We start from the raw sequence: 20,576 nt of genomic DNA on the forward strand, positions 1-20,576 counted from the left end.
ATTGACCGGGAGGAGCCGTATGCAGTATGTACAAGTAGGGGCAATTGGGCCACGACATGTGGGTATTTGTCTAACTAATGAAGGACCGGCAGGTGCAGCGTCACGCTACTGGGAAGTTTCGGAAGCCGCAGCCAACTTCTTCGCCTTGCGGGCCTCGTCTTCGTGGTACTGCTTCTTGTAGTGCGCAACGACCTTGTCGATATTGGCGTAATGGCCGGCCGGGACGTTGAAAGGCGAGCCGTGTGTGAAAACCCTGTCACATGGTCAGCCAGCGTTAAACCAAGATTGGAACTTGATCAAGCAAGGGAGCTATAGCCCGGTCTTGCGGGATGTTCGTCTGATATGCTGCCGATTGGAAGCCTTCAGATCACCAAGAGAAATAGACGGGGGAAAGGGTTATTGGTGCTGGCCGGTACGCTAACGGAGGTTGGGAAGACGAGTTGCAAAAGGCCCTCCGTCCTCAAGCCGACCCAATAAGCCGATCAGATGTTCATTGCGCTCGGCTTCGAAGGGCATCCTTCATTTCAATTGGCAATGGCTCCCTCGCTCTTCCAATCCTCATGTGTGTGTAGGAAATTGACATACTCAGGGTAGGTCAGCTCGTAGTGCCTGCTCCGCTCGGCGCCATACAGCAGGTGCTTGTCGTGGGCGGCTTGCTCGAGGGCCGCTGTCATCAGGTGGTTCCTGGTTTCCCACTCGGTGCCGTAATCTGAGATTTTCCGAAGCCATCTGTGAATCGTCGACTCGCCGTTCTCACCGGGCCGCGAAATCGAATAGACAAAGATGGAGCCGGTGAACGTTGCAAGCGTAATGTAGAACGCAGGCTATCTCCCCGTTAGCTAGAAAAACAGAAACACACGTCTCCATCTCCGGACAGTGCCAATTGCAATCCGTAGGTGCGCTGTCGAACATACCCCGAGCGATTCCTCGACCGCGTGCGGTGCCTCATGGTGCCCATGGTCTGAAGCATAGGACCTGGTATTCCTGGCGGTACCCGGCCTGACGGTCCGGAACTGCAGTGCAAGCCGTGCTGCCCTCTGTCTGAGTGCCGACATGGTTGCCGACGACGACGGCGCGATCGGAGATGGTCGGGTCGAGGACGACGACTGGCGGATGCTGAAGGGCCGCCTCCTAGCTCTTTACAGACCTGGGATTTTCCACCTTCACCCGGCCACAGATTGACTACCGACGGAGATAATCCAAGTTGGAATATGCGTTGCGTCGCTGCCCCGGTGCAAAGCGACGGTATGCTAGTGAGCGACTAATTGGGGAGCTCGATCGTCGAGTCGTGACGCTTGTTCGCTCACGGGAGCTGGGCCAGCTTCAACACGTGACTTCTGATAACTCGCGCTTATAGCGTTTATAACGCTTGTAAAAGCGCCTCTCCTAGGCCAATCAGCAAGTGCCCCGTAAATTACAAGTTTCGAGCTGTTTCCGAGACACCTTTTTCGTTATCACAAGTTCAAGGAGGCAAAGTCGGCTTCTCAAGCTCTAACAAACTGCCGATCTGTCCTTTCTTTGGCTTTCCGACCCTGAGTCATTGCGGATTTTCGATTGTCTTCAAGACCCCAGACGAGAAGAGGCATGGTGTTTTTATTGAAGCCTTTAAGTACCTAATTCGTCATGCTCGAAAATCCCAAACTCACTTACAAACCGCTAAGTTTTGCTCATTTTCAATACCGAGACACAACCGACAAGATGGCCAAGTTCCAGCTAAAGATGCTCCCACTTAACCTCCTGGCTCTCATAGGCCTCATGGCCTGCGGTGCATCTGCATCATCACCTGCAGCTAGTGAATCCTCATCATCACCCTCACCGTCACCAGCAGCCGACGTCGAGCTCATCTGCCACACCGACAAACCGACAGAGTGTTATCCCAAGGTTTTCCAACCAACTCACGAGTTCCAAGTGGTCCATCCGGACCAGGACCTCCCACTTGGCCTCCATGTCCGGCTGAACGTCTACACGGGACTGAAGGAGGCCAAGATCAATGTGCCAGACGAGCACGACCCAGCACTAGAAGGGCTCCCTGTGGACTCATCTGTGGTCATTGTTGAGCGAGACCAAGCCGGGCCAGACCAGGCTCAAGTCAAGCTCCCGCCCAACGGCCCCGCCTACGATCCAGCAGGCAAGATCAAGGAGCCCAAATCCACCGACCCAACTGAGGGCCACGCCTTCTACAAGTCCTTGACCATCATCAAAAAGGGCCTCGACGTAGACGGCGCGCTGGAGATGCTCGATGAGATTTCGCATGACATCTACTACGGCCTCAAAATAGCCGAAGACTACGACACGGTCCAAGAGCTCTTCTGCCTCTCCACCGCACGGCCATCCTCCGGTAACCCCCAATCCACCACCCGCGCTCGGCTCGCCTCCCTCATCCTGGCATCGGCAACCCAAAACAACCCGAAAGCGCTCGCCTCGCTCTCCGCCCACTGGCCTAAACTCTCCGGCACCCACTGCTCCCATTCCTTGACCACCCCTCTCGGCAACGGCATCTTTACCCTCCTCCTCCACCAAGAAGCAGACAACGAAACCCACCAAGAAGCAGACGCCTCCCTAACAAGAGCCCGCATCATCCTCCTCACAGGCCTTCTCAAGTCCCCGCTTTTCCGCACCGAGTTCCTCGCCTCCCCAGGCCCTGCCCACCTCCTCCGCATCCTGACCATGACCATACCGCCCCGTGATCTCAACCCAACCGCTTGGGCCTCCACCCAACGCAGCGCAGCTCTCCTCCTGCTGGATAATTTCCTCGACGCCGACATGGGCGCAACCCTCGGCCAGTGGCCCAGAAAGCCCCAACTTTCCAATGCCGAATGTTCCTCGCTCCACACAAGACGGGGTGACGACGACGGCGGGGGAGCCGCGTCGGGGAGGATGAGAGACGGAAGGGAGGAGGAATGTCTGGACTGGTTGGTAAGCAAGGTTTTGCGCGAGAGACATGCGCGGGACAAGGAGCACTGGAGCCATGAACTGGGGCGGAAAATAAAAGAGGCGCTGAAGAGGGATCGGCAGCCGGATTGGGGGAGGGAGAAGGTGGAATTGTAAAGATCATGTTTTATCTACCTAGGTATCTACAATCACTTATGACGTAGAGGAGGTATTTTGCTTGCTCGGTTCTGAAGAGAGGGAGCGTATACCCAGGCGATAGATAGAGAGGCTGGTAGCCAACCTGTATGACGGAACACAAGGTATTCAGTATAAAGTACTAAACTGAGCGACCAAGGCATATATGCCTACATTCACTGGGTGCCTTGGTTGCCACTTGCAACCCGGCTGACTGCATCTGGCCCTCGGGGTCAGCAAAGCATACGGTGACTTCATTCTGGGTATCCATCTAACTCGCAGACCTCAACTTTCGTATGGTCGTAGTGTGTCACGGCAGGAAACACTCTTAACATGTTGTGTGGCGGCACACTTGACACAACACAGGCAGACCGAAGACAGTTGCGGTTTGCGGCGCCACCAATACACGACATCCCTCCACTATTCGTCACACTTGTGCTGCTCCAACACTGGACCTGCTTGGAAGACTGGCTTGATGCGGCTTTGTATTGTATAAAGACAGGCAGCAAGCCGGAAACGACAAGCCACAACCCCTTGAAAAAGACAATGATGCATGAATGTAATTTCCATATGCCACTCCAAATGCATATTCACCGGATCTACCTCTGCATAGCACGACTCGCCAACGAGGTATCGGCCGGTCCAAAGGACGAGAAGGCTTTCAAACCATACGGACTCCGTAGCCCCAAAGAATTCGCGCCTCACACCCCACGACACCACAGTAATAAAAGCAAGAAACCTCAAGAACCACAACAGGAAAGTCACTGCCTCGATTTAGGCCAGCTGAGCCGTGATTTGACCTCTTCACTCCAACCTTAACCACACCATGAGCCGCCCTCGACACTGTCGAAAGGCAACCGAGCGTTAAAAAACAACCGTAGCATCAGTTCGCCTGAAAAGAAATGCAACGCACGCATGAATTAACCGATTAGTCGACTGACTACCTCCCACCTGGGAAGGCCTTGAGCAGAAAACAAGCGCAATACTTCCTAGGGCCGCGCCTTGGGGGTTGCGTAGCGAGGCCGTAATCTCCACCTGTTAGGTCGAGCAGGGCGGCGGCCCTGTTTCATGTCGGCACGAGGCTGAGGTCGCGATCGCTACTCGCTCGACCTGACGCCCGTGTTCCCAAAGCCGCTCAGGTTCCAGCCAGAGTACTTGCTTGTGCTGTTGTCGTTGCTGCCGTCCGAGGAGGCAGGGGCAGGGGGTATGGGCGGCAGGCCATGGCCATTGCTGGATTCCCCGGGTGCCGGAACGGGGGAAACCTCGGCGCTCGCGTGCTCGTCTGATGCCGCGGCTTCCGAAGTCTTCTTGGGCAGGACGCCCTTGTCCTGGAGGTACTTGAGGGTTTCCACGATAGCGAGGTCTTCTTGGTCCTTGTCATTCAACAGGAGGCGTTGCTCCAGAGTCATGCGGCCGCCGTTCAGCTCGCGCGCTTTAAGTGCGGCTTCGCGGACGGCGGGGTCGTGGACGAAGCGGCACTTGCCCCGCTTGCCACACGTGCCTCCGGTCGAGAAATACTTGCAATGCTTGGTCGGATCCGCTTTTCTCGGCGGAGGAGGGACATTGTTGGTCTCCTGACGAGTCGACATGACTTCAGGCTTCTCGTCATCCGACTTGACATCGCTCGACGGGCTCACGTCAATATCCCTCATCTCGTCGCCTTCATCCTGCTGCTCGCGCTTTCGCTTGATGCTCGACTCCACCTTTTCTAGCTCCTTGCGGAGCTTCTCGGCCCGTTGCTCCAGGGCGCTGCTCTTGCTCTGGCTGACATCGCGGTTCTGCGCCTTGGCGGCGGCTTTCTTGGCCTCAATCCTGCTCTTGGTCGGGAACCTGGCGCGGCGCTCGGCAATCCACGCAGCAATCTCAGATGAGGATTTGGGACTGTACTTGGTCAGTGCTGGTTAGGGAAGCGTTATCGCGATATAACATACTTGGGAGCGTCCGCCCCATACATCTCATTGAGGCGCTGTTCCTCGTTCTCGTCATCTTCGTCCGAGTCGTCGCCAGGCGTCAAGCCAAGAGTGTTGGTCTTGCGCTTCTTTTTCTTGCCAGCTGACGGAGCAGGAGCATCAGGCTTCTGATGCTGGGTAGCAGGCGTCTGAACAGTCGGTCCCTTGGTTTGATTCTGACTATGGTTGCGACCTCGATTCTTGTCGCCACCAAAATGAGACCGAGACTTGCTATGGTTGAAACCGGCGCGGCCATGAGGCCGAGGGCCGTGAGCAGAGTGAGCGTCAAACGACGGCGCAGGGGGCATGTATGGGGCCGGAGGCGGATAGCCTTGATAGGGAGGAGGGTATGGTGCCTGAGGAGGAGCAGGGGCCGCGCCATACGGATAGGGAGCGCTCACTGGAGCGGGCCCCGTCTGAGGTTGGCCGCCATCAAATCCCAAGCGAATCGGAGGACCCATCAACTGCCCCTTTGGACCGCCTCGGTCATTGTAACCACCACGCCCACCACGTCCGCCACCGTATGCTCCGTGAGCCGTGGGCGGAGGATGAGCACCCCACTGCTGAGAGGGAGGACCGCTGTGAGGCGACGGAGCAGGATAGGGCTGGCTATACGGCGGCTGAGGAGGGGTTTGGTATGAAGGCTGACCGCCATATGCCGGTGGTTGCTGGTAAATCTGAGGGGCGTAGTTGGGATGGTAGTTCTGGGCCGGCAGCGGGGCGTGCGGTGCACCTTGGGGTGGGTGCTGTTGTCCATGCTCGGGGTGCCACGACTGCTGCGGCGGCTGGGGGTAGCCGGGCTGGGCAGGAGGACCGGGGTAGGGAGCTGAAGCCTGAGGTCCGTAGGCGGGTTGCTGGCCGTAGTTGTAGCCGGGATGCGGTTGGTGATACCCACCCCGATCGTGGCCGCCTCGGCCTCTGCCGCTGTGACCACCGCGAGGAGGACCGTACGAGGGATAGCCAGCCGGGGCACTGCTCGGTGGTGCCGGCGGAGGAGCCGGTGGAGGAGGACCGTAGTTATAGGACATGGTTGTTGATGGATAAGTATCGGCTTCCGGATACCGCTTGGAGGTTAGATGGAGAGAAGGGCAACTTCCCAGCCAACTAAGCGCTCGAAACGACCGAGCATCCGACAGCTGCTTGCTGAAGGCGTCTTCACTTGAATCTGAAAGCTTCAACAGCCGTGAGGGAGTAATTAAAAGGGGGGAGCGGTTGGCAGCGTACAGTGCGACACTTCACAGTTGTTTGCAACGATGTCGGTTTTAGAGATTCCCAACCTGTGGAGGAGAAAAGGCGGGTTGACAGTGGAAGGTGTGCCGACTGACACCTGCACAGTGCGCTTAAAAGGTGGGGAAGGAATGCGGCAGAATAGTGGGGCTTAACCGTCCGAAATTCTGAACGCTGATCTGAACGCGCCCTTAAATGCAGTGGAGTTTCATGGATGGGGGAGATGAATCTAGGTGAACTCTTCGGCATCGATTAAATATTGTGCATAGCGAGGAAGTAATAGCAAGAAACAAGGTTCAGCCAGTCGCTCAAAATTGAACTCCACATCGAACATAGCGGCCTCAATCAGCCTGTAATTCTCCATTGTCCAAACCCATCCATCGACCACAACCAATCTTGACGAGTTCACGGAGTTGAATTCGATATCAGCCAGGCACAAGACAGACGCTGAGCCCGGTTTCCATAGCAGAGACGCCGACTAAGAAGAGAACAAGCCCATGTACAAATCGACATGTTCATCTTGGTTCGTACAGTAATCCTCGCATCACGATATGTCAGCTACCATTACACCACTAACACGCTTGATCTGCTATAGACCAAGATAGCGGACCTCGTGCAAATTGCGCCAGATGACTTCAGGAAACAAAGCTACGCGGCAATTGAGGACAACATCAACGCCAAATATGCCAACAAGGCAAGCCTCGCTTCCTACGTCTTCTCGTTAGGTTTCGCTCTAACCGCTTTTGAGCAGGTAGTGCAAAAGATCGGGCTCTGCATCTGTCTCTGGGATATCCTATGGACATCAGAAGGGCTGATTGGGCAGGGGGACGGCATGGTCAACGTCAACGGTACGCATGGTAAACCCCATCTCGACCGTCCGGTGACTGACAACGGCTCCCAGTTGAGTTCCGCTTGGTAGTGTTCCGGCCCTTTAAGGGAGAGGTCATCGTAGCACGCATTGCGGACCAGTCGCCAGAGGGGATTAATCGTCAGTCCAGGTTTCCCCACCTCTATCGGAGCTAGAGCTGACGTATTCTTGTTGCAGTGGTCACAGATTTCTTCGATGACATTTTCGTCCCTTGGACAGAGCTACCAGAAGGCTCAGAATTGTGTGTCCTCAACTTCGTTTTCCCAGCATCGAGTCCAAGCTGACAATCCGCCAGTGAGCCGTCCGAAAAGCTCTGGGTCTGGAAGGAAGAGGACCAGGTCATGTACTTCGACGACAACGAGATGGTCCGCTTCAGGGTCATCGCCGAGGAGTGGCACGACCAGACCCCGTCGAAGCCGGTCGAGCCGGTCGAAGGGACCGAGGAGCAGCAGCCCGCCCCCATCAACACCAAACCTCCGTACAAGATTATAGGGTCCATGAACGGGCCAGGGCTAGGGGTGTGTCTGTGGTGGGAATGATGGGCTGGAGTGGTGGTATACTTCGCAGCTCGCCTATGGTGGTCTATGTCGGTTGATAAGCTACATTTTGATGCCTTCCAAAAGGCGCTGCTCGACGCCGTCCAGGACGGAATGGTGTTCGATAACCGCCAGATTTTCGGCTTCGGCGAGGAACTGCTTGTTGGGGTCAACGCCGGGGCCAAACATCTGGCCTGCTTGGGGGCCTATTTGGTTCATCTGCTGCGCCATTTGGTTCGCGGCTGGGGAAGTATTAGCAGGGGGAGTCGAAGATGGATTTCGGGGAGAGGGCGATATACCGTTCTCGCTACCAAGCAGGAAATTGAAGACGGACTGCAGGCCAAAAATGCAGAGAAAGTACCAGCTGATGCTCGACATCCACCGCGGATCCATGTCACGGGTCGCCACGCCAGCCTGCAGCATGCTCTTGAACTTGATGGTAAGGGGGAAGGGTAGTTTCACTGTCTGTGTCAGCTCAGCAGTCTATCAAACATGGGATCCTCAAGACGCACTAATCACATAGCCGCTGAAAAAGGCATTGATCCAGCTCATGATAAGTGTATTAGGTATAATCATGGCCATCTGGTTCTTCATCATGCCCATCATGCCCTCCATGGCGTTGGGGTCGCTCATCGGGTTCGGAGGCGGCTGGCCGCGGCTGTCCGGGTCCTTGAGATAGGCGCCCGACTCAAAGGCCGTGATGAGGGCGTCTCGGCGAGCGGTGAACGAGGGCTTGGAGAGGACGTGATAGTTAGCGCGCAGGTTCATGCCGTGAAGAAGCGCCCGTTGCTCGCGCATCGCCTTTTGGTCGAGCTTCTTGGGGTCCGAGGCCATTAGAACAGTCGCGTAATGCCGAAGCATTCCTGTAAGAATCTGATCGGGTGGTAAGCCAATGCGCGCAGAAAAGGGCAGTTGTCGTGTCTACCATGACAATGGTGATGGGAAACAGGATCCAGTAGCTGTGCTTCTCGTTAACAGCTTGAACATCCGTGTCTGCGAGGAACTGGTACTCACAATAACTGGGGATCCCTATGGATCGTCTGCATCGGTACCTGCGCCATCTTGTCGGTGTTAGGGTTACTTCTGCGCTGAGCAAGGCTGTTGATGGATGGGTGTTTGTCCACGCCCTGACTCAAGCTGGTGTCGACTTGGAAGCTCTCCAGTTTGCCAAGACCAGGGGTTGTAGGTGGGGCGGCAGCTTCATTGCCTGCCGCAGCAAACCCGACCTCACAAGCCAATCGGGGAGATGCATGAAGCTTGTCCAAAAGTGCAGGTGGCCTTTCCACGATTGAGCTCGAATCGAATCTCTCCCCAGGCTGACCACTTCAACCTCACCTGAGCAGCATCAGCCGTTCCTCTCCAATCCCCAAACCGCTGCTTAAATCTCAGAAACCCGCCAGCAAAATGGCATCATCCCAAGATAAGATCACCGTCTACAATCTCGCAGGTAAATCATCCACCACCGCCTCCTCCCAACTTGCCGTCCTGACTTCTGACATACACTGCACAAATAGACCTAAAAAACACCTCGGACGATGCAATCCCTAATTACCTCAACAGCCTGGGCTTCACCCAATCCCACCGGCTAACCGATGTCCGTCTCGCGCTGGGCTACACGGCCTTCGCGCTCGCCGCCGCTTGCTTCGCGTGGGATTACAAGTTTGGCTTCGACTCGACCAAGCACCTGACCGCGGCCGCGGTGGCGCTCTACACGCTCCTCAACGGCTTGCTGACCCTCTGGGTGTGCTACGTTGAGCGCGGGACCGTCTACGTCGGCACCGCGCCCTCTGCCGCAGGCGGCGAGACGGTGCGGATCAGCACGGCGACCAAGAAGAACGTGCCGACGTACCATGTCACGGTGGAGGTCACGGGCAAGGGAGGGAAAGAGGTGGTGGAGACGGTGAAGGTCAGTCGGTCGTTTACCGAGTGGTTTGACGGGGCGGGGCGGTTCGTGGCGGCGCCGTTCCAGGCGATGCTGGCGGGTTCGGTCGGAGTGATTGGGCGGGCGGATCCGAAGAGGGCGGCCAAGGCGAGGGAGGAAGCGGACGGGCCCGCGGCGTATACGCCCGAGATGTTGAATGTGCTGGCCCAGGCCAATGTCAGCGTTGTTGGTTCTGCGGCGGAGGAGGCGACTGGGTCCGAGGCGGCGGAGGCGAAGAAGGCGGGGAAGAGGAGGAAGGCGTGAGATTGTGTTTGGATACAGAGGTCATAATGGCTAGAAGTTGGCGCAGGCTTGGTGCGTATGGACCTTCAAAAGGTATCAAACTCCTTGGTTTACAAGACACGGCACATGTTATCAATCCAATATGACAAGAGGAGAGATACCCATGGTGAGCGTTCTATTTCCTAGTCCGTGACGGATGCTGCGCTAGATTTCCCCATGTGACACCTCATTCCCCCATTTCGTCGTCTCTGTTTTCACCTCCATCCCTAAGGACACATCATTCCCGTCGCCGCGCCTTACATATCGTCTCTCCAGTTAGCCCCTCAATCTCGCCTCTAAACAACAACCATTGCCCAATTCGCCCTCGCCTTTCTCGCAACTTCCCTCACCTTCCTCACCGGATCCCCACACGCCACCGCCAGCATCCGCTGCGTGGGCAAAGAATAAGCCAACACATGGCGCTCCTCAAACCTAGTGGGAATCGCCCCCAGCACCCGCAGCGCCAGACTCCGGCATGTCGCCCGCGCCGTCCCCCGCTGGACCTTCAGGGCCGAACCCGTACCTCCTTGACTTATAAAAGCAATGGGAGAGCACGTCTGATAAACCCCCGTCACTCCCCCAATCACCTCCCTCAAATACTCCTTCAACGCCGCCGGCTCGTGGTTCAGTATCTCCACCAGCACTTCCAGGGCTGCAACCACGTGCGCCAACCAGGCTGCTTCTTCTTCCTGTTGATTCGACTGGCCGTTGCCGTCGTCGCCGCCCCGGTTGCTCAGCGCTGTAACCAAGAGGCGGATGAGCAGGTCCAGATCATCTTGGTAGACGGTAAACGGACAGTTGCTGACTACGGAAAGGACAGCGACGCGATAGCGCGCCGCGGCATTCGCGTCCTTGTCCGGGGCGGGTTGGGCGGCCTGGAGGAGGGGTTTGGCGAGGTGAGTGTAAGCCCATTGCTTGTAGAAGCGCTTGAGGTGGGCGTGGTTGGCTGGGGTGAGGAGCGGGTTTTCTTTGACGATGAGGCCGAGGGACTGGGCGAGGATCTTGCCGTTGGGGTGGGTGCTTGCGGCAGCTTGGTGAAGGGTCGGGATAAGGGCGAGGACGCGCTTGTCTTGGCGGGCTGCAGCACCGTCCAGGACGTTCATGGCAATGGTATTGTAGGCGTGGAAGGTGGCCGGGTCCATTGCTGATGAGGCGGCGACGGCTTCCGTCAACCAGTTGGCCCAGAAGTCAAGCACACGCTTCATTACTGAAGAGTCAGGGTCCGAGGTTGGTGGCTTCCCGTTGTACTTGTTGGCGAGTATCGCTCCGATAGCCGCTCGGATGTCGCTTTCGCGCGAGGGGGAACGGCCGAAGCTGGAGGTATCACACATGAACCTTTCCGCCTCGCCGCCTGGTGTGTACTGTTAAACACTGGTCAGTACAGCATGGCGACAACTGAGGAGAATGACGTACCAAACCCTCCAGTGCACCTGGCCGCAGTCCTTGGAGTATGCCCAGCGTTAACAGTTTTGCCAACAATCCTGATAATCGGGACTGCACCGACTGTTCCTCCAATCTCCCGAAGAAACTAAAGGCTTCTTGGGCCAAGTTGCAAGACACCTGAAGCTTCTCATCCAGACTCCGTACCACCAGCGCTGCCATCTGCGACAATTGGACGAGGGCTCGCTCTCCCCATGGTCCTGGCGGACCGAATGCTGCAGATCGGTAGAGGTGCCTCACAATCAGGAGGCCGAGCTTCAGGAACCGGTGATAAACCTCGGCACCATACTGCTGTGATGTGGACAGTAGCGAGTCTGGCCCGTCATTACCATGCTGTATTTGCGACGGCCAGTCTTCTGGAAATTGCTGGAATTCCTGCAGCCATTTTTGATCATCGGAAAAAGGGGAAGCAAGTGCTTCCTTCCCGTGTTTCGCTTCGCAGGCGTCTCGAAACCAGATGATGGAGGCATGAAGTGACGAGACGACGTGAGCATTCGCAGACGGACCTTCTTCCGTGTCAACCTCGGAGGATGTGGCTTGGGACGAGAGAGGAAAGAGTTCCAGAAGATTCGTGGTCAGTGTGATAAAGTGTTGAAGTGTTGACGGCTGCTTCTGGGTTGGCATGTCAGTCGCAATATTCGAGGGGATCTCGGAGCAGCCGATAAAGGTGAAGCGAGACAAGAGATCCTTGAGAGCGTTCAGTGAATACTCCGAGGGGCTGACCCAGTTGCGCTTCTTGATCTCTGCCTTGACCCGTGCGGCGAGCTCTGCATAGCCGTCCGTGTAGTTCATGACAATGGTACGAAGGGCCAGCACTGCCTCATCTTCCAGAGCACTGTCCTCAGACTGCTTGTCATTCGAGCTCAGAGTCAGACCCTTTGTGATGGTTACCGTCAAAAGAGAGCAAATCTCGGAGCAGATTGAAGCAGAACATAGGAGGGCAAGCGTCCCGTCGGCCAGTAACACCGGCTGGCTGACGAGTAGGGCAAGGCCCTGAATAACCTGTTTGAGGACGTCCCTCTCCTCAGAGACGGGCTCCGTGGCCTTGGTTGTCCATATCGGCAAATACACGTCGTGGAACAACATGTCAAGATGGGCCCGGGTCTCTGTCGCCAGCCCTTGTACATCGTCTGGGTGCCCTTGCTTCCTGTCCCTAAACAACTCGATCCGAGTTTTCAGAACAGAATTAAGGAGTAGCAGCAAATCTTTCGTGTGGGCGGGTGATTTCGGCTGGCGGAGATTCTGACGGATGGTGTCGATAAAACTGGCGTTGTAGAGCAAGTAGGCCCGGATGTTGGAGCCTATGACGGTCATCAACAGCAGCCCAGCCTGCTTTGTGTAGGTCGGGTTGGGAAGGTCGTCCCGGCAGTCCCTGGAAACTAAATCGACGTAACTACTAAGCAAGGAGACGTCGAGCTTGTTGGTTGCTGTTCCATCTAGCCTCCGAGCGATGGCCCGAAGCACATTCAGCGTCGCGTCGATCGTCTCCTTCACCTCGCCATTCCGTACTTCGTACTTGAGCGAGTTCCAGATCTTTCCAAGATGCGGGACGACGTTTGCTTGTGGATTTTCATACCGCTCGATGCAAGCCTGGATAGTTTTGAGAATGTCCAACTAGTCGAAGTCAGCGTCGAGATTTAGTCGCCAGTGAGGTTTTCGAGCGGGATGGTGCCAAACTCACCTTGACTGCCACGGTAACTGCATCCCCTTGATCGAGCTTCTGGATGAGGAATGGGAAGGCGTGGCTGGCGACTCGCTGGTGTGCTGAGAAACAGCCCCGCACAGCTTCCTTGAGGTCCTCGGCGGTTATGCCTATTGGGGTGGCGGAGCTACGCAGAGAGATGGGGAAGTAGGCAGAGAAGACCTTGAAAATCTCCTCGGTCACTTCAGGAGAAGGGTCGAAATCTGTAAGCAGGAGGGCCAAAATGCTGAACCACACCATGAGGTTCCTCGGGTCTCTCTCGTTCTGACACAACTGGAGGAGATCGATAACAAAGCCGCTGGATGGGCCGTATTTAAGTCTCAGTTCGCTGCTGACGGCTGGGTCCTGGACGAGGCTGAGGAAGAGCTCGTAGATCTCCAAGCGGGTGACTGCGGTTTGTAACCGGAAATCCTCTTTGATCTTGCAGACGTCCTCGAGGATCTTGACTCCCATGTCCGGTTTGAAAGCCTTCATGGCATAGAGCCGGCGGAGAGCCTTTGCAGAAGCCGTGATGCCCGCCTTGTGGTCGTACGAGAACATGGCTCCAAAGAAGCCAATGAGCCGTAGGACTGTGGTCCATCAGTGATTCGCTCAAGGAGAGGAGATATGGTCAGTAAAAGTTACCTTGGTCTGACTTTAGTATGCTTTTGTTGAGAGCCTCCAGTGTTCCGGCGAGGAAGCCCAAAGCTGGCAACCAGGGGAGACTAAGTCAGCATCTGGTCAGCTCCTGAACGGGAGAGGTACATGCATACCTTTGGCCCGGGCAATGATATTTCCGCTGCCGCCCTCGTCCCCATCCTCCATCTCGTCGTCATCGGCATGTGTTGGAGTCATCCATTGTTGCACCGAAGCCGCCCAGTTTCCCACTACTGTGCTGCTGGCGCGGGAACTCTCGATTTCTGGAATACAGATCAGCTTAGGTTTCTTTGAATTTGCCGACAGATTTTCTTGCCCTTTGCTGCTTTCTTGACGATTTCTAACTGAGCAATCTCATCGTCTGAGAGAACATACTCCAACGCCCACTGGTTAAACTGAGCCATGGCTTGTCTGGCTTTCAACGAACAGTGCGCTTTTGACCTCTGCCCGTGAGACGCTTCCAGTCCCGACCTTACGCTTAGCCAGCAGTGTCGTCTTGGATGCAGAGAACTAGGGTCTTCTCAGAAAATATGCTCGTTTGGTTTGGGTAGTCGTTCAAGTCTACATTAAGCATCTCAGATGCATGCACGAGTCTCTGAGTGAATGGTTGCACTTGCGCCGTTATCGCCCTCTGCCCCACGCTTGTCCTCGGCAGTAACCAAGGCGGTAAGGAGAAATATGACGCTATCGCTGAGCTGAAGAGCCCTGAGCAGGGAACGCTAAACTGTAAGTGGTAAGAGGGGTAGATCGGTATGTTGCCAATTCTTACCAAACTTTTTCTCGCCAGGAGGAGTGTACCAGGGTTGCCAGTTCTGGGAGCCGCCATGTACATCCCGATCGGAACCAGAGATTCAAATCTCTCAAGTGCGGTGTCTCATGAAAGTCTGGGCCATTGTCTTATGAAGGACAAGGTTTCACACGATCTAGTATCTCACTCCTTGGTTACCCTAAAACGTTTTACTAGTCCATCGGCAGCTTGACTTGTTAGTGGGTTTCGCGGGGTAAGCTGCTTCCATCACTGTTGCTCACTTTGCAATCATCTGAGGTTGTCTGGGCTGGTGTTGAGCCACAGCAGCGGGTCGCTGTTCACTTGCACACCTGCTTATTCACTTGTTTCTCTCATCTTATTATGATCCAAGACTTCCAAATACACACAAAGAACAGTGATCAACTTCAGGGCACATGGCTTGCCAAGAGCAACCGCTAATACACCATTAGACAGCCCCGTGTTGCAACGTTCATAAGCCCTCAGCATGGCCTCGCAGGAGGTGCCCAAGACCTGCAAGGTCATCCTCGCCGACACAATAGCCAAGAAGCTGCTGGCTGAGGTCAAGGAAACGCTGGCCACCATCCAGGGCGCTGACGCCCGCAAGCCCACCTTGGTTGCATTCCTGGCAAACGATGACCCGGCCGCCGGGCAGTATGCCGACTGGTCCAAGAAGACATGCGAGGAGAAGTGAGTGAGAAATTCTCTCTCACATATCAAAGGTTATGAGCATCTCTCTCTGACACCCTCACAGCGACTTCAACTTTGACCTCCGCAAGGTCGATAAGGAGGACCTTGAAGAGGCCGTCTTGGCCGCCAACCAGGACGATGCCGTGGACGGCATCCTGGTCTACTATCCCATCTGGCGCAACAACCAGCAGCAGGACCGCTACATCCAAGAGACGGTCGCCCTCTCCAAGGACGTCGAAGGTCTCTGTCACACCCATCTCTTCAACATGTACCACAACGTGCGCTTCCTCGACCCGCCCACGAACCAGAAGAAGTCGATCCTTCCCTGCACGCCGCTGGCCATCGTGAAGGCTCTTGAACACCTGCAGATCTACAACCCCATCCTGGCCTACGGAAACCGCCTGTTTGGCAAGACCATCACCGTCATCAACCGCAGCGAGGTCAACGGCCGCCCGCTGGCCGCCCTGCTGGCCAACGACGGCGCCACCGTCTACAGCGTCGATATCACGGGAGTGCAGCTCTTCACCCGCGGCAGCGGCATCCGCGCCCCACGCCACCAGGTCCACGACAAGGAGGGCTGGCAACTCAAGGACGTGCTGCCGTTGAGCGACGTTGTCATCTCGGGCGTGCCCTCCGAGGACTTCAAGGTGCCCACCGAGCTGATCCGCGACGGCGCCGTGTGCATCAACTTCTCGAGCTACCGCAACTTTGACGGGACCGCCGTCAAGGAGAAGGCCAGCATCTATGTGCCCAGCACCGGCAAGGTGACCATTGCCGTGTTGCTCCGGAACCTGGTGGTGCGTATACCTGTGCAATGGTGTAATTTGCTCTGGTGTACTGACATAATGCAGCGCCTCATTGCCAACCGTCAGCCTCCTGAGGGGTCATCGGATGCTGCCCGAAAAGCACGGAACGAGGCATTCAAAGATGATTGATATACAGCTGGATTTCCGCCAAATTTCTCGCATATGTTGCATTTAGACGCCGTGAGTTGGAAGAGGGTCAGGAAACAGACGGCCATTGCACCCAGAAATACGGGAGGAAGCCGCCACGATGGAGGTGTTCCCAGTTGCGTAAAGTTCAGGGACTGGACAGAAAAGTGACCAAAACAAGAGGTTTCTCAAAAGCAAAGCTCATTTCCGATCGTCCTGGATCAAGTACTAGATTCCACAAAGCCGATATATGTTATACACCAAAGCCGTACCTGGGGTATCAAACCAACTCCCGTAACCGAAGTCAAAAAACCCCGTGTTTCCCCCAGACGCCGATCACCAGAGTAAACGCTCACACCATCTCGCAAGACCAGCCAGACTGCCCTCTTCTGACACCACACCGACCCTTTCCATGGGTATCTTCTCTCGCAGTATGAACTTGAGAGAGGCCTTTTGGCCCCGTTGACTCCATGTTCCAAGCGCTGTCAAGAGCACTCGGGTTGGTATAACATTACCAATTACTCCTCGATTTTCCACCTTTACCGCATCGCCCCGACATCACCTCTTGAAACATCGTGCCAAAGACGATGTCGACTCGCCCACCCCTTGGTCCCCTCTGGACCAGAAACCAATCCTCGTGCCGAAAAGAGACAAAGTTCTGCAACGTCACCCCTGAAAGACACACGCCGAGGGAAAACAGCAATGAAGACACCACTGGCCGACCTCCACATACCATACCAGACCAGCACAAAGAGATACCAACCACCAGGAATAGGTATTAGGCTTTGATCCGCCCACGGCCAGCATGGCGAAACCATCCCTCTCCTACTAAAATGATCACCCCTCCAAATCCCCCTCAATCCCCTCCAGCGCCCGTCTCGCGGCATCGATCCGGCGCCGATACATCCTGCTCTCGGCGCTCGCCCTCCCATTCTCCGTCAGCCCCAGCACACACCTTCCCAAGCTTGCCACCACCCTCTCGACGAGGTACCTGTCCTCTCTCAGCAGCGCCTCGAGTGGGTGAGCGGCGCCGTTGAGGCCGCCGATTCTGTTCCCCGCGCCATCACCGTTGGTAGCGGCATCCCCTTCGGGTTCACTGCCACTCCGCGCATCGTGTGCCGCGGCCATATCACTCATGAGCATGCTGGCGATGGTATTCAGCTCGCTGTCACGACGGGTATCCCGCTCCTGGGCGTGATCGGGCGAGTCGCGCGGGGTGAGAACGCCGGTAGTGCTGTGTGCCTTTCTCGGGTACGGCTTGTTGACGAGCGGAAAGCTGCGGTTCGTGCCGACCGAGTCAAACGAGGCGATGGATGGCCGGTGGAGGGCCGAGGACATGGGGCGGTGGATGACCGAAGAGCGGCGGGTTGTCGAATGAGAGGACTTGCTGACGGTGTGGTTCGCTGGGGACCCGGAGACAGAAGATTCCTCGGCGATCGGGGAGATGGAGCCGTCGCTGTCGCGGGTGGCAGTGTTGGATGGTGTAGGATAGGCGGACGGTGGGTTGAGCGAAAGGCGCTTGGCTGTGGCCGTACTGCCGGAGCGGTGGCGGTGGCTTTGAGCGGAGGTGGCGCGGGAGGAACTGTCGTGGATGCTGTGGTATTCATCGGGGCTCACGGGGGACTTGAGGGACCGGCCTTCTTGGGCCGTGGCGAATGTGTCAATGGTGGAGATCGAGTTGCTGCTGTTCCGCCTCCCGAGAACCGAAGGTTGCTCAGTGCTGTGCTCGCCGCTGTTCGCTCCGTTGCTGATGGGCCCGCGGGTTGTCTCAACCGAGTCCTCCGAGGAAAAACTTTCTGTGCTCGAGCGCCGTGTCAAGCTCATGGTGCCCATGGCGCTGTGCAGGAAAAAGTGCTCGTAGTCGAATGCATCCTCGCGGTCTTCGTGCGAGATTTGGTATTGAACCGTGTCGTGGTAGAGGGATTCCCCGCTCTCGCTCATGCGGTCGGCGTCATCTACATTCTGATGGCCCTCCTGTTCTTCATTCATCTCGTCGTTCTCCGTGTCCAAGTCAGAGACGTCGTTATTGACGTGGTTGGTCTCAGCAACTGGAGTCGAAGGAGAGGGCTTGGGCTCGGCGACGTGCTCAGTGTCCACCCCAGTCTCCGCGTCAGCGTACTCGGTGTCTTCCCCTTCGGCATGATCGTCCCTGTGGTGTGCAAACTCCTTCGCATCGCCATCCACGCTCGACACTTCGCCATTCCAAGGATTGCGACCGGGCAGGCTGCCCGCACTAATCTGTGAAGCCCTGTTCGACGGAGGCTCCGTATACCACTGGTCGAGTTGTGAATGGGTGAAGGGACTGGGAGTTCGGAGGCTTTGCAGACTCCGCCTTTTCATGCTGTCAACGCGAGCTTGCTCCCTGAGACTGGAGATCTTGCCCTTTAAGTCCCTCATCTGATCCTTGATATCTCGCATCTGGGCTGCAGAGGATGACCTCTGGGGATTCCTGACACTGGTATCGCTGTGAAAGGAACCAAACGTTGGACTGAGGAACGCTTGAATCCTCGCATTTTGGCTTGCGCTGTCTGCTTCGCCAAGCCGGGCAACTTCGTCCTCGGTGAGTTGTTTTGGGCCGGTTTCCCGGGCTGAGTTGGCCTTGTGGACGGTCCGGTCGTCTGGGTTTCCCTGACTGTAATCTGCGCTCTTTGAGGCCGTCAATGGCTGTCTGTAACCGCCAGCAGCTCCAAGTGCGCTCTGCGACCTTGGCATGGACACTCGATATGGCAGCCCATTCCGCATGGCAATCTCGCTAGACATTCGCGTGTGGACAGCGTCCGGGGAAGGGGAGGAGGGGTCTCCATCACGCGAATACATGGCCGTGGAAGCTCGCTGGAAGGGCGGAGAAGGTGTTGATCCGTCGGATTCATGCGATGAAGTGTAGTGCAACGAACTGCGCGCCCGAGTTAAGTTGCCCTCCATCGTCTGACCAGAATTAGCAAATAATGCATCTCGGGTAATAGTTCCGCACCTACCGTCAACCTCCTCTTCGCGTTCGCAAGAATCTCCTCGGCACGCCGACTAAGGGAAGACGTCGAGTACGTAGACAATCGATCGATATTCTCCACCTTCGCAACCCCTAGCCTCGCAGGCTCAACGGCCGCCGTTCCCTCCACATACGACGAAGCCATGCTCTCTTCGTCGTCTCCCTGAAACACACTGTCGCCGACGCTCACCGAGTCGTCAAAGTCGGCAAAGACAGCCGCATGGTCCGTCGTGATGGTGCTGTTGCTCTCGATGCTCGACCGGTGTTCGCGTTTGGTCTTCAAACTCTGCATAGACTTTTTTTTCATCATGCCTGCCGCGCCCATGGTGGGGGAAGACCTGAGCGCTGCCTCACTTCCGCTCCCTCGCTTGGGGGACGCCGGTCTCCGTATGGCGGCCTTGGTGCGCGCTGCCGTTGGCCCGCCGATCGTGCTCTCGACCTCGGTGACCTCCCCAATGTCCGACAGCATGGTACCGTTCCCATAGATGATGGGCGTGGTGGGCGTGATGGGACCGGCGGCGCCATACGGGCCCGGCCCGGCCAGGCCAGTTGCGACAAACATGTGATGCATATTGGAGGACGACGCAGACATGTGCGCGTTCTTCCACATCATGTCAGCACGATCGAGATCCGGGTCGGGGGAGTCGCTTCTCTCGTAGTCTGGAAGGATCATATCGGGGTTCGTCAAGGTGGGAGAAGCCGGGAGCGGGCCCAGCTGCTGTTGGTGTCCATTGCGGTAGTCTGCGTTTGCCGCTTCCATGGCTGCCATGGCGGTGGTGTTTGTGGCCCTGGTAAGCACCGAACGTTGGGCAGCGTCGGTGGGAGCGGATTGGAAACGGAGAGATGGCGGGCCCAATGGCCTCGAGGCCGTCTGTACTCCTGGCCGAGAACACGCGGGTACGTGCGTTTGTTGAATGACAGAAGTGGAAGTTGTGTTTCCCGACGGCGAGGTGCAATGCGCCTGCAGAACAACCAGAGACCGGATATGAGGAAGCGAGCGCGAGTGGCGTTAAAGAGCCGTAGCGACCGCAATCAACCGTGGGATCGAACCCTGATATCTCCGTTAAGTCACGAATTCTGCCTGGTAAGCCACAGTGGTGCTCTGAATCGATTCCGTCACAATTGTTCGAGTCTCAAGCCGTTGTTCCAAGACAGTTTGGTGCGTATGCGAAGTTTCTTAGGTTGTCGCTCGTCTCGAGTTGCCGCCACAATGTGCTGGGCAAACGACGAGGGGAAAAAATGAGTGTCACGGATTGTATGGTCAGCAAAGAAATTGCAATTCGGGACCCTGGAGCGCGTCGCGAGCTAACTGTCCATATTCCGTAGTAATACACGTAGAAAGGTTGGAAATTGCCGGGCCGGGGGTGAGCTTTCACTGCCAGGTGTGGGGAGACGGAAGGACCCACCAAGCGCCGTGCAGGGTGGTTTTTGCCAACTCAGATGCTGATCGATCGCGCCCCTTTCTCGTCAATTTTGAACTCCAGGAGCGGTGTTCCCGCCGCCAGACTCGGTAGTTGGCAGGCTCGAGGCTGCTTTTGTCGTTGGAGACACGTTGAGTCAAAGCTGATGATCAGT

The 20,576-nt window shown here is 56.4% G+C and overlaps 10 protein-coding genes across 10 annotated transcripts; 5 read left to right on the plus strand and 5 right to left on the minus strand.

Moving 5' to 3' along the window:
- Positions 1-101: 101 nt before the first annotated feature.
- N657DRAFT_589193 (uncharacterized protein) lies at positions 102-1,233 on the minus strand. Its single transcript, XM_062789862.1, has 3 exons — positions 915-1,233; positions 586-824; positions 102-253 (listed from the first exon to the last, which is right to left on the minus strand). The coding sequence occupies exons 1-3, from the start codon at positions 1,053-1,055 to the stop codon at positions 106-108; spliced, it is 528 nt and encodes a 175-aa protein (XP_062650953.1). The 5' UTR covers positions 1,056-1,233; the 3' UTR covers positions 102-105.
- A 210-nt stretch (positions 1,234-1,443) lies between these two features.
- N657DRAFT_641127 (uncharacterized protein) lies at positions 1,444-3,236 on the plus strand. The gene has a single exon (XM_062792089.1). It carries the CDS (start codon positions 1,699-1,701, stop codon positions 3,046-3,048), a length of 1,350 nt encoding a protein of 449 aa, XP_062650954.1. The 5' UTR covers positions 1,444-1,698; the 3' UTR covers positions 3,049-3,236.
- On the plus strand, positions 3,224-4,024 carry N657DRAFT_196018 (uncharacterized protein). The gene has a single exon (XM_062786178.1). It carries the CDS (start codon positions 3,400-3,402, stop codon positions 3,883-3,885), a length of 486 nt encoding a protein of 161 aa, XP_062650955.1. The 5' UTR covers positions 3,224-3,399; the 3' UTR covers positions 3,886-4,024.
- Positions 4,025-4,163: 139 nt separating this feature from the next.
- Positions 4,164-6,043, minus strand: N657DRAFT_565417 (uncharacterized protein; the record flags this gene model as incomplete). Its single annotated transcript, XM_062788360.1, has 2 exons — positions 4,164-4,947; positions 4,998-6,043. The coding sequence occupies 2 exons, from the start codon at positions 6,041-6,043 to the stop codon at positions 4,164-4,166; spliced, it is 1,830 nt and encodes a 609-aa protein (XP_062650956.1).
- Positions 6,044-6,457: 414 nt separating this feature from the next.
- Positions 6,458-8,071, plus strand: N657DRAFT_589201 (uncharacterized protein). The gene is made up of 6 exons (XM_062789863.1): positions 6,458-6,765; positions 6,838-6,936; positions 6,994-7,090; positions 7,144-7,230; positions 7,288-7,351; positions 7,406-8,071. Exons 1-6 carry the CDS (start codon positions 6,754-6,756, stop codon positions 7,647-7,649), a joined length of 603 nt encoding a protein of 200 aa, XP_062650957.1. The 5' UTR covers positions 6,458-6,753; the 3' UTR covers positions 7,650-8,071.
- On the minus strand, positions 7,710-8,707 carry N657DRAFT_564819 (uncharacterized protein; the record flags this gene model as incomplete). The annotated part of the gene is made up of 5 exons (XM_062788314.1): positions 7,710-7,888; positions 7,946-8,107; positions 8,159-8,519; positions 8,572-8,605; positions 8,661-8,707. 5 exons carry the CDS (start codon positions 8,705-8,707, stop codon positions 7,710-7,712), a joined length of 783 nt encoding a protein of 260 aa, XP_062650958.1.
- Positions 8,708-8,975: 268 nt separating this feature from the next.
- N657DRAFT_611577 (uncharacterized protein) lies at positions 8,976-9,993 on the plus strand. The gene is made up of 2 exons (XM_062790370.1): positions 8,976-9,093; positions 9,161-9,993. Exons 1-2 carry the CDS (start codon positions 9,051-9,053, stop codon positions 9,829-9,831), a joined length of 714 nt encoding a protein of 237 aa, XP_062650959.1. The 5' UTR covers positions 8,976-9,050; the 3' UTR covers positions 9,832-9,993.
- Positions 9,989-14,250, minus strand: N657DRAFT_197534 (uncharacterized protein). The gene is made up of 6 exons (XM_062786180.1): positions 13,944-14,250; positions 13,744-13,890; positions 13,616-13,678; positions 12,971-13,560; positions 11,263-12,903; positions 9,989-11,210 (listed from the first exon to the last, which is right to left on the minus strand). The coding sequence occupies exons 1-6, from the start codon at positions 14,029-14,031 to the stop codon at positions 10,146-10,148; spliced, it is 3,594 nt and encodes a 1,197-aa protein (XP_062650960.1). The 5' UTR covers positions 14,032-14,250; the 3' UTR covers positions 9,989-10,145.
- Positions 14,251-14,548: 298 nt separating this feature from the next.
- N657DRAFT_589213 (NAD(P)-binding protein) lies at positions 14,549-16,305 on the plus strand. Its single transcript, XM_062789864.1, has 3 exons — positions 14,549-15,083; positions 15,148-15,880; positions 15,935-16,305. The coding sequence occupies exons 1-3, from the start codon at positions 14,881-14,883 to the stop codon at positions 16,016-16,018; spliced, it is 1,020 nt and encodes a 339-aa protein (XP_062650961.1). The 5' UTR covers positions 14,549-14,880; the 3' UTR covers positions 16,019-16,305.
- Positions 16,306-16,852: 547 nt separating this feature from the next.
- Positions 16,853-19,770, minus strand: N657DRAFT_669105 (uncharacterized protein; the record flags this gene model as incomplete). Its single annotated transcript, XM_062795474.1, has 2 exons — positions 16,853-18,940; positions 18,991-19,770. 2 exons carry the CDS (start codon positions 19,768-19,770, stop codon positions 16,853-16,855), a joined length of 2,868 nt encoding a protein of 955 aa, XP_062650962.1.
- Positions 19,771-20,576: the final 806 nt, after the last annotated feature.

This window comes from Parathielavia appendiculata (genome assembly GCF_033297405.1).
Source record: "Parathielavia appendiculata strain CBS 731.68 unplaced genomic scaffold N657scaffold_2, whole genome shotgun sequence".
In the NCBI taxonomy this organism is placed as follows: Eukaryota; Fungi; Ascomycota; class Sordariomycetes; order Sordariales; family Chaetomiaceae; genus Parathielavia; species Parathielavia appendiculata.